The sequence below is a fragment of the Nasonia vitripennis genome, chromosome 1 (genome assembly GCF_009193385.2).
Source record: "Nasonia vitripennis strain AsymCx chromosome 1, Nvit_psr_1.1, whole genome shotgun sequence".
Lineage (NCBI taxonomy): Eukaryota > Metazoa > Arthropoda > Insecta > Hymenoptera > Pteromalidae > Nasonia > Nasonia vitripennis.
The window spans coordinates 780,843-794,632 of record NC_045757.1 but is presented as its reverse complement, the minus strand read 5'-3'; the positions used below and the strand labels follow the sequence as shown (position 1 = coordinate 794,632).

The following is a 13,790-nucleotide window of genomic DNA, read 5'->3' as shown; positions in this document are numbered from 1 at the left end:
AGCTAGAGAGAAAGAAAGCTGCGCGCAGTCGAGCTCGAGGAGGTATGTCTAGTCCGGAAAATGCGCCGCGCGGAGTAACGTTATTCAGCCGGCTGTTGCAAAAATACCGGAAAAATAGCGCGGCGTCAAAAGGTGTAGCGATATCCTATGCTACTGCAGGATCGAGAAGTCCTCTCGTACTAAGGTAGCGGCGGCGGCGGCGGCGGCAACATCTCACAATCAGGCCTTGCAAGGGTAAACAAGACGCGACAAAAGAAATAAAGCTCGCCGGCGTAAATAAGAGCGGATCCGCTGAGGCGGTACGTAGGTAGAGCAAGAGAGCTACAACAGAGCGCGGAGGAAGCCTCCGCCGGAACAGCCGTAACTTCATTTGCGCGCCCGGGGCTCGGAGAAGCAGCAGCAGCAGCAGTAGCAGCCGCGATTATATACAACGCGAGTGGAAGCTCCTGGATGACAGGTGCGCGGGAGGGCCAACTTCTTCGGGTCTACTCGTAATTTTCCGAGCGGGGGAGCACCCGGGAAGATGGATGGAGGCGTTTATGTGAGCGCTCGTCTGATTCTCCTCGTCGTCGGCGGCGAATAATGGACTCTCGGCTCTGCCTTTTGTTTCTCGTCGAATCGGTACGTCGCGAACGCAGCGATGTCGGCTGGAAAAATTCAGAGCTCGATCTCCGGGCAAGTAGTACGAGTCGATGTCTCGTCGGACCTCGGTGCTGTATAAAGACTGTGAAGGCGGGTAGATAAGCGGCAGCGATGATTATCGCGAGACCTCGGCTCCGGGGCTTTATTAAGCCCCCGCTCGTCTTATCTCGGCCCGGTCTCGCCACTTTGCCTCTGTAGCGGAAGCGCTTCGACGCCGCGTTTACTCCAAGCGAGTTCGGGGGAAGAAAACAGCGGAGCCGTTAATCGCTCAATAAAGCGGACGCTGGATCGAATCCACCCGAGCTTTCGCAGAGTATTTTTCACCGCATATAACCTCCCCCGTGTCAACGGGCAATTTAATCAGCGATCGTAATCGTAAATCAAGCTGCCCGAAAAAGCGTCCCACGTCCGAATCAATTTCCATTAGTCCGGCAACACGCGTCATTCTAATTGTTTAAGATAGAGCCCGGGGCGCGTGCGTCGAAAATCATCCCAGCGCCGGCCTCCCTGGCCCCGAAATTGTGATAAATCGTCGAGCGCGGCGGAATGAAGAATAAACGAGGCCAGAGATTATATATACAGCGGCAGCAGCAGTCCGGCGGTTTGCGCAAATTCGCGGTGACTCTTCTTTCTCTCGCTTCGCGCATAAATTAGCCGGCGACGACGACAGCGTCCAACTTTTCCGCGCGCGGCGCCGCGTGGATGTACAGGCTACATATAGTCCGCCGAGTTGGTTCAGCTCGTTATGCGAAATTCTCGTTATCGCGAGAGAGGAAGAGCGGACAAGCTGCTGTTTTATCTCTCCCCGCATCGGGCTCCGCAAAGCTGATACTCCGGCGGCCTCGGGAAGCCTCGAAACGACGAGTGAAAAGCGCGCACCAGCCAGACGAGTCTATCAGCAGTGCGGAGAGGGAGAGAGAGACAAGGATACGTCACTCGGCGCGCGAAGTGGAGACGCTCAGGAGCAGCCGGCGAGGAGATAGACAGACGGATTCTGCATAGATGCCTCTGGCTTTGTTATGCAAATCCCGCGAAGCAGCAGCAGCAGCACAGCAGCAGTCGTGCAAATCTTGCCACTTGACGGATGTATAAGCGAGCACTTTATGGAGCGACGCGCACGTGCCTCTTTGACCGGCGTCGCTCCCGCGTGTGTTTGTCGGCCGTGTTGTTCTGCCGGCGCTGGGCGTGGCCTGTCGCTGCGCGCAGTCTTTAGCTTTAATCGGCCTCGCGTGCGAGCCGAGTTAGCGCTAATTAACCCTCCATCCACCTGCCACCCGCGCGTTTCGCAGTTCGCTCCTTATATTCCTCGATGCCGTCTGTTCGCGGACGACGACGACGACGACGTTATTGGGGTATCGACGCTCGTTAGGCTCACTGAGCCGGTTCTTCGATCATTATCCGGAGCCCCGCGGCGGTGCCGCCAATTAATTCGCTCATTAAGCGGCCTCGACTTCTGACGAGCGCGATGCCGGCGATACGCGAGCCCCGATCCGGGCATAATAAAGACATCAGAGCCGTTGGCATAAAAAGCTAATAAAGTGCAGAGAGCCGCCGCGTCGCTGGCAGGCCATCATCTCGCCATTCGTCAACTCGGCTCTTCGTAACGCTTGACGCCCGGGCCTCCGGTGCACCGCGAATACATTATACAATCGCGGCGGTCGATCTGAGCCGACTGCAGTGATTATACGCCGCGGCGCGGACCATTTCCCAGGAGTCGCCGCGTGACGCGGACTTTCGGCTCTGTCGAGCTGCCGCTGTCGGGACGCGCGATTACCGCTCGCGCGCTGCCCTGTGATTTGTCCTGCTTGCGGCGCGTCTGTTCTTCCTCCGAGGACCCAGTTCGGCCGCGCTGAATCAGGACGCAATTAAAGCGGGTCCTGGCCGAAATGTAGCAGCGCACGAGATGGGCCCGTAAGAGCCTCAACGAGAGAGAGAGAGAGAGCAGCAGTTCGTCGCGGCCGTAAAACACAATCGTCCGTTCGGTTTAGTGTGCGGAGCGGCGGCTTTACGATGAGCATTTGTATTCCTAATCTGAACGAGTGCATGCGCGGGGCGCAACAGGCGGGGAGCATTAGTGCCGCTGGCGTGGGGGATCGCTCGCTCGCGAGAGATAGAGGGAAAAATCGGAATTGACGGGCGCATATACGTACGCGCGCGCGGGGACGGCTTCTGCGATGTGCTGGATGATGCTTTCCGCGTATAATGCTGCGCCGCGCCGTCGAGTGGCGCTCGGATGCCTCGCGCGGGAGGATGCAGCCGAGAGCTCTTCAGCTGTGCGCCTGGATATGTCTTTTGTGGGAATTGCGTGTACCGGGAGGAATATATTACGTCGAAAGACTTTTTTCCTCGATCCCGTCTGATGGAGGACACGCGCAGACTCCCTTTGAGATTACCGGCGAGTTGAGCGCATCCTCGCGGCTCAATGGATGTGATGTTTTTGTAAAATTGAATCAAGTCCTCGGGAGGTTTTATCAAATGATACATTGCGAGCTGAAAAACGCAGCTGGATTTCCAGAAAGCCAGCGAAACGTTTTCCAAATCACTCGAAGCTACATAAAGTCGAAAATTCACTGGAGCCGCAGCGACGCCAGACACCTCTCCCACCTTCGAAAAGACAAAGCCGCAACGCGCCAGTAGCGGAAAGAGAGAAAAAACAGCAGCGCGCGGAGCAGCCAGTCGGCGGGAAAGTCGCTAACGCGATCACGCGCCCGCCCACACAGAAACATAAAGCCTCCCCCAGCACCCGCTATACAGCCCGTCTTTCGCAAACGATTATTTTTACTCAGCCAAGCGGGCAAAAAAAAAGAAAAAAGAAAACAAGAAGCAAGCCGCGGAATAGGAAAAAGCTCGCGCGCGTATTTTCTCCTTCGCAGCAGAAGCGGCAGCAGCGCGATGCGAGCTTCTTTTTTCTTCGCCATTGTCGCGAACGGTTATTAGCTCGCGTATCAACGCCGCATTCAATTCAACGACAGGATGCGCCGACGCCGCTCTGTGTTTTTTCGCCTCGCTCCCTTTTCCTTCTCTTATTTCGAGATTACGATGCCGCTGGAGCTGCTGGTAGTTGTGGTTAACGGTTCTCAGCTGTCGTCCCCGAGCATCGCACAGTTTTGAATTTTAATAAAGACTCGAGTCTACAGGTGCGTGTGCGATCCCAAGCGAGATCGCCGCCGCGTAAAGGAAATGTTCACCGACACTACTGCCGAACGATTTATGCTACCAGACGCACTATTTCGGCATTGAAACTGGGAACAGCAAAGATGGGCTTGAAAGGGACACAAAAATACGCAAATATAGGTGGGCTAGAACTTTGGGCAATTGCTGCTAAGGGCCGAAGCGTCGGCCCCAACCGGAGGCTGTAATTCGCGTGATTCCTGGGGTGCACTTATCGGGCGTTCTGGATACCTTTGCACGCTTTCTCGTGAATTTAACCACCATAGGCTTAAAGGGGACGGAAAATACACAATGGTAGGTGAGGTAGAATCTCCGGCAGTTCCTGCTATTGGCATAAATATTGCCTTGTATTCGACCTTGAAAATTGCGTGTTTCTGGCTTTTACTTATCAAACGTTTTTGATACGTTGACATGTTTATTGTGTTCTCAGGTCCTTTAGGTTATAGTTTCTGACCTCCGTCAGAAGCGATACTGAACGTCAATTTTTATTGTTTTGCCTTGAATGCAGAGTGCATTCTCAGGAAGTTCAGGATGATTTACATCGGCGAAAGCCTTTCTTCCGATAAAAACAATCTCCCCGCCATATATCAAGTCAAAATAACGCCAGCTAACGCGTTGTCTTTTATTCGTGACCGCGGGACTGCGAAAAGAAAGGAGAGACGTCGTAAAAATTCAAAGCGGCTGAAGCGGAAGAACAGCTCCTCGACATCTACGCGTATACGTATCCCCTCTGCCTCGGAAATCGCGACAACGTGCGCATTATGCGTCGACTTTATTTTCTAATTCTCGCGTGTCGTTCCCTGCGGACAATGGAGATCTTATCTAGTCGCGACGCCAGAAATGCACGGCTGGGCGAATTTTTTTCAGCCCCGAGTTTCGCCTGGTAATCATTTTATAATTATCAAAGCCACGCGGCGGGCACACGCGAAAACACTGCTGCTGTTGCTTTGGTCAAAAGTTGATACAGTCAGAAACTCGCGCGCACTCGCGCACGGAATCCTAGAGGGGGAGCGCGATAATTTTAAATTACGAATTAATTTAGCCGGGTTTCGGTATTATGCGCGCCGGGAGCGAACGCGCTCTCGAATAACACATACAAACGACTTAACGAACTTATTAATCGCGGCTAACAACCACAGTTAATTACACACGCGCACAGAGCCGCACACACGCGGGCATAATACGGCGGCCGTATATCACGTTTTATAACGCTGTTTACATTTGCAATTTTCAATGCGCCCCGTTATTCATTCCTCTCCCTCTCTCTCTCTCTCTCTCTCTCTCTCTCTCTGGTCTCCCCTTTATTACTGCATCGCTGGCCCCATTTTTCGCGCGTCGCGCTGGTTCAGCCGACCGAGATGTTCAATTAGCGTGAGCCGGCGCACTGCCCTCGTGCGTTCATTTTCGCGGCGATAATGACGAGAGTTAGAGCCGCGCTCGCAGCCTGTCCGCGAGAGCAGCTCTTTTGAGGAGTTTCGAGGGGCGACTCGCGCGCGGCCGCGCAGGACTTTCCAAAGCTTTTTTCGACTCTAATAAGGTCGCCCTGGAAACTGGGATTCGCCGAGTGGGCTCGGAAGTTGGATTTTTAGAAATTCTCCTTCGCTAACGAGACGCTGTACGTGTTTTCCGCGACCATCGGGGTAAAGAGGAGACTGTCACCCGACTACGAGGATCACGCCCGATAGCTGCCCGGCCAAATTTTCACAAGGCGATGCCCGAATACTCCCACTTCCAGAGAGACTGCCGCCTATGCCTGTATCTCTCGCACAGGATTTGCTATTCAGAGCAGTTCGCGAGAGCAGACGAGTGTCAGTTATTACAGAACCGCGCACACGGAATTTTTGATTCCCCCTTTAAAAAGGCATTCGCAGTCGCGTCAGCGCACGTGTACTCAGTACACACACTCGCGCGGCAGACTTTTATTTTTCGAGCGCGTCGCGTACACCGAATACGCAAAAAATTCTGCTGGTCGAGGGACTCGCGCACACGCCGCCTAAAGTACACACCACTCGCGCTGGAATAGGAAATTCCGAAAGCTCTTTCTCGCTCCTCCCAAGATTCGCATGCCGACTCTTTTCGGGAATCGTCGCGCAATTACACGGTGTAAACGTCGCGTTATCAATCAACGTCCCCCAGCTCGAGACGAATCATATGCCCGCGCACGCGGCGACGAGCCCAATTTGTCAACGCGTCGAGAAACAAATCGACGCCGCGCGCGGTAATTCACGACGGGCAGGGGATAAATATTTATACGGCGCCGGAGGAATTTCTGAGCGGAGAGGTGACCAAATTCCCCCCTACAGCGACGGCCTCCCTCGGAGCTTTATAAATGGCGGCGTTCAAGGGCCGGGAGGTTTTCCGGCTGTCTATACACGGGCGCTTTCTTTTCGGGCCGCCCAGTGCCGCGAGGAGGCCGGGGCCACTTAAGGGACTGGAACGGGAAATGACCGACATTTCCGGATTCGCGGCTGCAGGGGTATCTTTTATCATTTCGTAGGCTCCATCTCCCCGGAGCTGGTGCGTCAGGGGAGAGCATTATTAATCGCTCGTTTTTGGGAGCGAGTTCTAATGGCTATGTACACTCTCCGGATTCGCGAGTGATTTGTTTTGGGACGCGCCGGTTAATTAATTTATTCTCCCTGCTCTTCGAAACCCCAGAAGCGGGTCAATGTCGTTTGTTGTATACTTTTTCAAAACAAGTGTATGTTATTACTAATGGTAGCTGGAAAAGTACTCACGGCTCTGCTCTCCTTTTTGTTGCAGGTAAGCGAATCTGAAAAACGATGGAAATACGAGTGAGTATATGGTTGAAAAACCGCGCGTAACGAGATTCCCCCCGAATTAACAATTAAGCGCCGGCTCTATATCACCATTAAAGGCGTAATGCTCTGGCGAAGAGTCGCAGAGACTCTCATAATTATCGCCCGCGCATTACCGTTATTACCGAAGATCCTCCCAGCAGCAGCAGCAGCAGCGCGATGAGCGCAGCAGTTAACCCCGAGCTCCACTCTGGGAAAGTTTAAATCACCGCTGCATTGCGCCCCCGAATATCCATATGAATCGCTGGAACGCCGATAATAAAGCGCGTCGCGTGGCTCGAAGAAAAAAAGAAGAAGCGGACCCGGCTTCTCCTGCTCCGACTACGACGACGACGACGACGAGAGGGAAAACGAGCGAGAGGAGGATTAAAGTAATTTAAACTGAGTGCAGCAGCACCGGGGCGCAAGGAAATAAGAACGGCGCGGCTGCAGCTCCGCCGGAGAATTACGAAAAAGAGAAAGAACGAGAGGAGGGAATTACAAAAGTTATGGCGAAATAACGACGGCCGAGCGAGAGAGGCGAGGTATAGCATTACGCCCGCACCACCGGGATGGAGAACAAAGACGCGCGAAGCTCCGCTGAAAAATGCGAGCGCTCGAGTGTTTGTTTATAAAACACGGCGCGTACGCGTTCCTCGCTGCGCGCGCTCAGTCAGCTGTACTTATCAGCGGGAATAAATTAGGTTATTCGCGAAAAGCTATTGAGATGCACGACGGCGGGCATCGATTTCGTCCGTTGTTCGGATAATCAAAACCCGCCGAATCAGTCTTATCGTATACGAGCGAGCGGAGGTCGGAATTAGAGTACGCGTAAATAATGCACAAGCCTCTTAATCAGCCGCGCCCGCGCGCTGGAACCCTTCAAAAGCGCTAATGCAAAATCCAATATTATCTAGATAATCCAGATGATCCAATGTCGCGCTGGCTTTGAATTATTCGGCCCGCGACAGCGAAACGGGCTGGATTACGCTCTGCGGGAAATTAAAGTTTGCCGGATGGCAGATTTCGAAACGGTTTAATTTGTCAAAGACACGCCAGAGACGACACCCGATTCCTCGGCTCCCGGCGTCTCAAAATATTGATAAGCGGGCTGGAGGTGTGTACAGCGCGAAGAGAAGGGAAAAATCGCGCGACGGCTGTCAGAGGCAGGGCCTCGGCCGAATGAAAGTCCAGCGCGCCTTCATCGATTTGGACTCTTGGAACGACTTGTCGCCCCTCGCAGCTGTCCCACTCCGGCGATCTTTGATTAAAAAAGTCCTCATAACGCGCGCAGTGTATACACGCGGGCTGTTTGCGAAAAATTGTACGTATCCCTCTGGGAAATTTGCCGCGTGACGAAGATGGATGTCGGCTCCTTATCGGTCGCATAAATCGACGATTTTTTACCGTCGCCTTCGTATTATTCGCGCAGTGTCTCTGCGGGACTTTCACTGCACGATGACAGCGGCGCTGTTGTCTTTGAGGGATTTCCCTTGCGATAGCGCAAGATATAGGCCCCTCGATGGGGCTGCTTCCTTCTACATACAGCTATACTCCGGACGCAGCTTCGAATTAAAACTCGCGCGCGCGGCTTTTCGGGCTGTAGGAAAACTGCCGCAAAAAGAAGACGCCGCGCGCGTAAAAACGGCTCTAATGGGGGCCCGGCCGCGCGCGTCCGTTTTTTTCGGGCATAAATCAGCCGGCGCGGGAAAAATAGTGACTCGACGTTTTCGTCCCCGCGCGCGGCTCGCGGATTTCAATTATTCCCGTCCGCTCGAGCGTTAAGCTCGGCGATCGTCTATTTTCGATAATTAGCTCGATACGTCAAAGGGAAAAAATTGCGGGGCGATTATTCCGAGAGATGCGTTCGCAAGTTCGAGAGACATAAAGAGTATTATACGCTTGAGATATTCAATTTGGCTAATGCCGCGCTCTCGCGAGCATCGCTTTTCGCTTTTGTCTCGGCGGATCTTTTGTATATCCACTTTGGTTTCTTACCTCTTCCCCGGCCTTTATACTCGCGCGAGACTCGACATCTTTCTATCTCGCTTTCCCGGCCTCATCGTTTAAAATCCCCTTAAGGCCTGACGCTTTACATTTTTCTCCGCTTGCCTCGCTCGTCTGCTCTTCTTCATTTGAAATTCTTGTTTCAGTCACCCCCCGGCCTTTATGCACCCGGGGCGCGGCAATCGAACAGCCTTCCTCCCTCCATGTATTTGAATTTAGAGAGGGAAAAAGTAGCCAGCACCTTTTCGGGGAGAGAAATTTCGACGCGCGTCCCGACGAAGCGTTTCCAAATTAAGGAGTCGCAATCCTCTCTGCAGGTCCACTCAGCTCCTCGTGCGAGCTGCAGCACATCTGCAAACTGGCGAGCGTGTGCGGCCAGAGGGCGTCGACGGCGGGCCGCAGAGAGTAGCGCGCCGCGTCGTCGTCGTGTGCCGGGCATCAGCCGTGAAACGCGTGTCCCTTTCGGACGGCAGCAATTCGATTACGCCCCGAGCGCTGCTGCGCCGCCCGCCTCCGCCGACAAGTGCAATCAGCCACTTTGCGCGCGCCGGATTCCATTGACTTACGAGTGCGCTTCGGCGAGTCCCTTTACGTGTGTCCGCGCGCTGTATCGGCCTTTTCGCGCGCGAATGTCGCGCAATAATCACGGGGAAAAGGCGCCGACGCCGATTTAATATGAAATTTCGCTGAAAGTATAAAGTGGCTTACGGAGTAGACTGCCGGGTGCGGCGGCGACGGTAGCGAGTCCCGCCCGCCCGCCGGCGAGCCTCTAATTAAACTTCCTTTTAATCGATCTTTTAACTAGAAAGTAATTGGACCAAGCGCACTGTTGTATTACAGCGTATATCCACGGCGTGAAATCGCCGCGCGAAATTGCTAGAAAACCTGTTGTCCCTGTAATTACGGCAAAGTTTATTAGGCAGGCTCTCTGAGCCTTTATTTCGGAAAATCGTTGCTCGCGTCCGAAAATGAGTTGGCTGCATGAAATGCTCGTTAGCCCATAAACAGGAGCAGTCTCGTCGAAGTAGTCACGTCAAAGCTCGAGCAACGGGAAAAGTTATCGCCAGTATGGGAGTAGGCGCGCACGCTTCGGCGTTATTAATAAGGCATCTGTCTGGCCGGCTGCAGCCGCTGGCACGGCAGCGCCGAAATTACGAGGCGGCAGAGGCTCTTGGCACCGGCAACAGTATTAAGACGTAATGGGGGCCCGCTCCGCAGCCGCCGTCGAACCCTGGCAGAGATTCAACGCCGATGGCTTTCTCTCTCTCTCTCTCTCTCTCTCTCTCTCTCTCTCTCTCTCGCGCGCGCGCGCGCGGGCGCTGCTCTTCTAAATGTCTCGCTCCTCGGGATTGCTGGCTTCGCTCGCTGCGAGAGAGTATAAGAGAGAGAAGGATTTTTTCGCTCTCTTTGTCTTCGGTGACGCTTAACCTTCGCCAGGCTCTGTGTCTCGGCGGCCCCGGCCGCGCAGTGATTTATTCTTTAAATTGCGAGTTTGTTGGCCCGCTGATTTGATAGCGCTGGAATTGGCCATTTTTCGTTGCGTGCCGCGAGCGACGACGATTCGGGGCGGCGGCGCACGATAACGACCGTTAGTTTTGCCTGCAATATCGTTCGTCATTCGAGATACGCGAGATGGAGAGTCGTGTGTGTTTGTGTGCGAATTATCCGGGCTCGATCTTCACTTCGTCGCTCGCGCTGGCTCGCGGAATATTGGAAATGGCTTTTTTTTATTCCCAAAAAACTCATCGAAAAAGTCAAACGTGCGGTTAATTTAATGTGCCGTCTGTTTGCCTGGAGCCACGCGCGGAGCTTTGACGAGAGACGACGACGACGATGACGTGACTGATGGGAAATCTTGCGCGCGCGCGCTGCTGGCGTGTGTGTATCGTCGCCGTCGCCGTCGGGGAAACTCGAGCTTTTGAGACTCGATTAATCCGTCGGGGGGAAATGACGGCGAAAGTAGTAAAGTGCTGGTAATTTACACTGGCGATACGGATCGGGTGTCTCTTTTGCCTCTTTGCGCCCCGCGCAATAAACGCAATTTCTTGTTTGCTCCTCTCGCCAAACTTGGCGTAGCCTCGTTCAACTCGTTTTTCGAAAATAATTTTTAAAGCCGAAAGCCGTCGATGAAAAATTCCGATTTCAAGCCTCGTCGAAAGGCAACATATGAATTCCAAATCGAGTGACTCTCGATAGTTTCATCAGCAGCGCCGATGGACTCCTCCTCTCGAGTGACTCCTCGGCCGCTTCATCGGGAAAAAAGCGAGGGAAGGGCTATATTAAATACCTGGCCATCAACTGCTCCGCCGGCTCCCATTATTATTTTTCCCGCACACGCGCCAGCACACACGTCTCCCGCGTGTAGATCTACATACACACACACACGCACACACACACACACACACACATATAGAGGGCGATGCATAGCTGCTGCTCAGCGGACGTTATAATCCGAGCCATTGTGATCGACACAATGAACGCTTCAGCGATGCAGGCTCTCTCTCTCTCTCTCTCTCTCTCTCTCTCTCTCTCTCTCTCTCTCTCTCTCTCTCTCTCTCTCTCTCAAGTGCCGGCGGGCGCTGCTCGAGACGCGACCCCGTGTAACTGCGTAATGGATATCCCCCCGTGTCACCTGCTATTCTCGCTCCTTTCTCTCTCATTTTGGCTCCATTTTTAATGCTTGTTTTGTGCGACGGCGCGGCTGAACTTTTTCCGAGGATTTCCTCGCTGCTGATGAGAAAGCGCGGCCGCACAAAGGTATTTTGCATTTCCCGGGTATTATGAGGGAGGGGTAGGAGAGAAAGACGGCGGCGAATGAGTGATCGCTGCTCTCTTGGACGTAAGAAAATGGAACTGGAAAGTTAGGCAATCTAAGTTTTAACGATTAAAATCTGCGTTCTTGTTTTCAAAACTTCAAACTCCCGAAGAATTTACAGAAACGCTGCTCGAGACTTGACTCCCAACTTCCCTAACGATAACATACTCTTGTATACATGCGCTTTCCGTTCGTTATGCCATGCAAACCGTCCTTGCCGATGGACAACTGCAGACGAAATTATTCGCTTCTCGCCAACATCAGGCTCTCATTACCGTGCTGAGGGGTCCTAACGGCCCGCTCACGTGATACGCTCAATTCGCGACGTTCAGAAAAACCCTCAGAACGTTTGAAAAAAACACGATTCGAACTAGCAATACTTAAAAAATTAATATAGACTTTTTCAGAAATTTTATTATTACGAAGCTTACTCCGAGGGGTAGTATAAACAGAAGTCACGCGTGAAAATTCGAAATAAATTCAAGCTGGAAATTGAGGCAGCCTCCGGAGCGTTAATTTTCCAACTGCACGCATCGCCGATGCCGTTTGGGCGAAATCGCGCAAAATTACGAATTCCACGAGAGGGTCGTTCTAGAATTATATTTTTCCGAAATGACTCACGAATTCGTCGTTTCGAGTTTGGTTTTCCAAAGCAGCTTCTCGCGTATGGATTTCGCGCACGTCCGCGGGGAAATCGAAACAAGCGATATGATAAAAGCGAAATTTAAAATCCGACCCGAGCGATAGCGTAAAAATTTTACACTCCCGGCGACCCAGTAGCGCGCGACGATTTTTATACGATATGCCCGGGACAATGTGATCTCTTTGCGGTGCACGTGTAAAAAACGCAGGAATAAAGAGTGATTTAGACCTCTGACCGATGTCGCGAGTATGCGTATTTTCCTCTTCGAGGAAAGTTGAGAGAAGTTTAGTGCGAGTCGCGTGCGCTGACATCCGTTTTACACGTTATGTTCGGCGCCTAATTTAACCACGCGGCTGCCCTCGATTCGACGGGATAAAGCGCAAATTCGCGAGCGACGAGGCTCGAAAAATTTTCTCCGCAGTGTACAGCAGCGCTGTACAGCCGAAAATTAACTGCTACCTCGCCATTAGTATTTGCGTCGTCGTCGGCGTTGTCGTGGTGGTCGTCGTTTTTTACGCGCGCCATTTTCCGCAGCGACCAATTTTTTTCCATCAGCGCGCGGAAATGCAGCTGGCCCGTGTCAGTCATCCATCTGCGTCCGCGAATTTTGGCGCGCTCGTAAAATAACAATCGCTCGGGACGTTGCCGCCGGTTTTTTTGTTTCGGCGATTGTTTATGCGCTTTTTCGCGGCCCGAGCATGTCGGGGGGATGTTTGCCATTTTTCGGCCCAAAAGCGGGCTTCCTGCGCAATATTTCGCTGTCGCGGCCGTCGCTTTGATTTTTCGCCGATTAAAAATAGCGACGAGCGACTAATGCTATCGTTTGAATCACGGCAAGGTAATTTACGATCAAAGTCTCATCAATATCTCAATAACGGCTCTCCTCCAAGCATTTGCATCATCCCGAACAATAGCGCTAGGGGCGGCTCCGATTGCAAATACGACGAGCTACAGTAGAAAAAACACTAAACCCCGCACGCGCTCGATGTGTGTGCAGCGTCTCATCTCCTCCCCGGGAGTGGCGCAGTGTGTTGTTGGGTATATAGGAGAGGGTGTAATCCGCGTCTGGCCACGCGAATGAATAATTGGCAGGCTGAGAGCTTATCAACGTCGTTGTGCGCGCACCTATACTCCGCTTGTTTGTAAACCATTAAGGCCGCGCGAGCGCCGAGTCCGGGGAGAGACACTTTTTGCCTACGCGCGCGCTTTGTCTCCCAGTGACGGAAATTCTTTTCTTTCTTTCTCTCTTGTACGCTACGCCGCCGCGCTGCGTCCTATGTGTCCCCGCGCGTACAATGGGAGCAAGAGAGCTCGGAGAGAAAAAAATTATCGGAGACCGCTGCTAATGGCGCATTGTCTGGGCACATACTGGGGTAAAAATTCGCTGCGCGATTTGCAAAGGAGAGAAGCTCTTTATTGGTGAAGGCGAGTTTTCTACAATTTCTCATTGACCGCCGCCGCCGCCGAGCATCCTGATGACGGCGTTGGCGCCGAACTGGATGACGTTGCGTCCGGTGTCGAGGCCGAGTCGCGCGGCCTCCTGGACGGTCGTGATCTCGTTGATGACGCCATTCTTGGCGGCGTCGATCGCCGTGTTCACTGCGCCCTGGGCCACGCCCACCGCGTCCGTCACCGTCTGCCGCGCCGCGTCGAAGACCCCGGCCACCGCCTCCTCGACCTGCTGCGGCCGCGGGTGACCCGATACCTGAAACTT

The 13,790-nt window shown here is 53.2% G+C and overlaps 2 protein-coding genes across 7 annotated transcripts in view; one reads left to right on the top strand and one right to left on the bottom strand.

Annotated features, from left to right (window-relative positions):
• LOC100678164 overlaps positions 1–13,790 on the top strand; it is an 86,128-nt gene that overhangs the window by 8,058 nt on the left and 64,280 nt on the right. The gene's annotated exons all lie outside the window — the stretch shown is intronic.
• LOC100120897 overlaps positions 1–13,790 on the bottom strand; it is a 147,901-nt gene that overhangs the window by 98,237 nt on the left and 35,874 nt on the right. For 4 of the 6 annotated variants that reach the window (XM_031922041.2, XM_031922040.2, XM_031922038.2 and 1 more), the window contains exon 3: positions 6,552–6,586. In XM_031922041.2, the coding sequence (XP_031777901.1) occupies positions 6,552–6,586 (35 nt within the window). Of the gene's footprint in view, positions 1–6,551; positions 6,587–13,467; positions 13,788–13,790 lie in introns of those variants that run through there. The other 2 variants (XM_031922037.2, XM_031922036.2) reach the window with 2 other exon arrangements.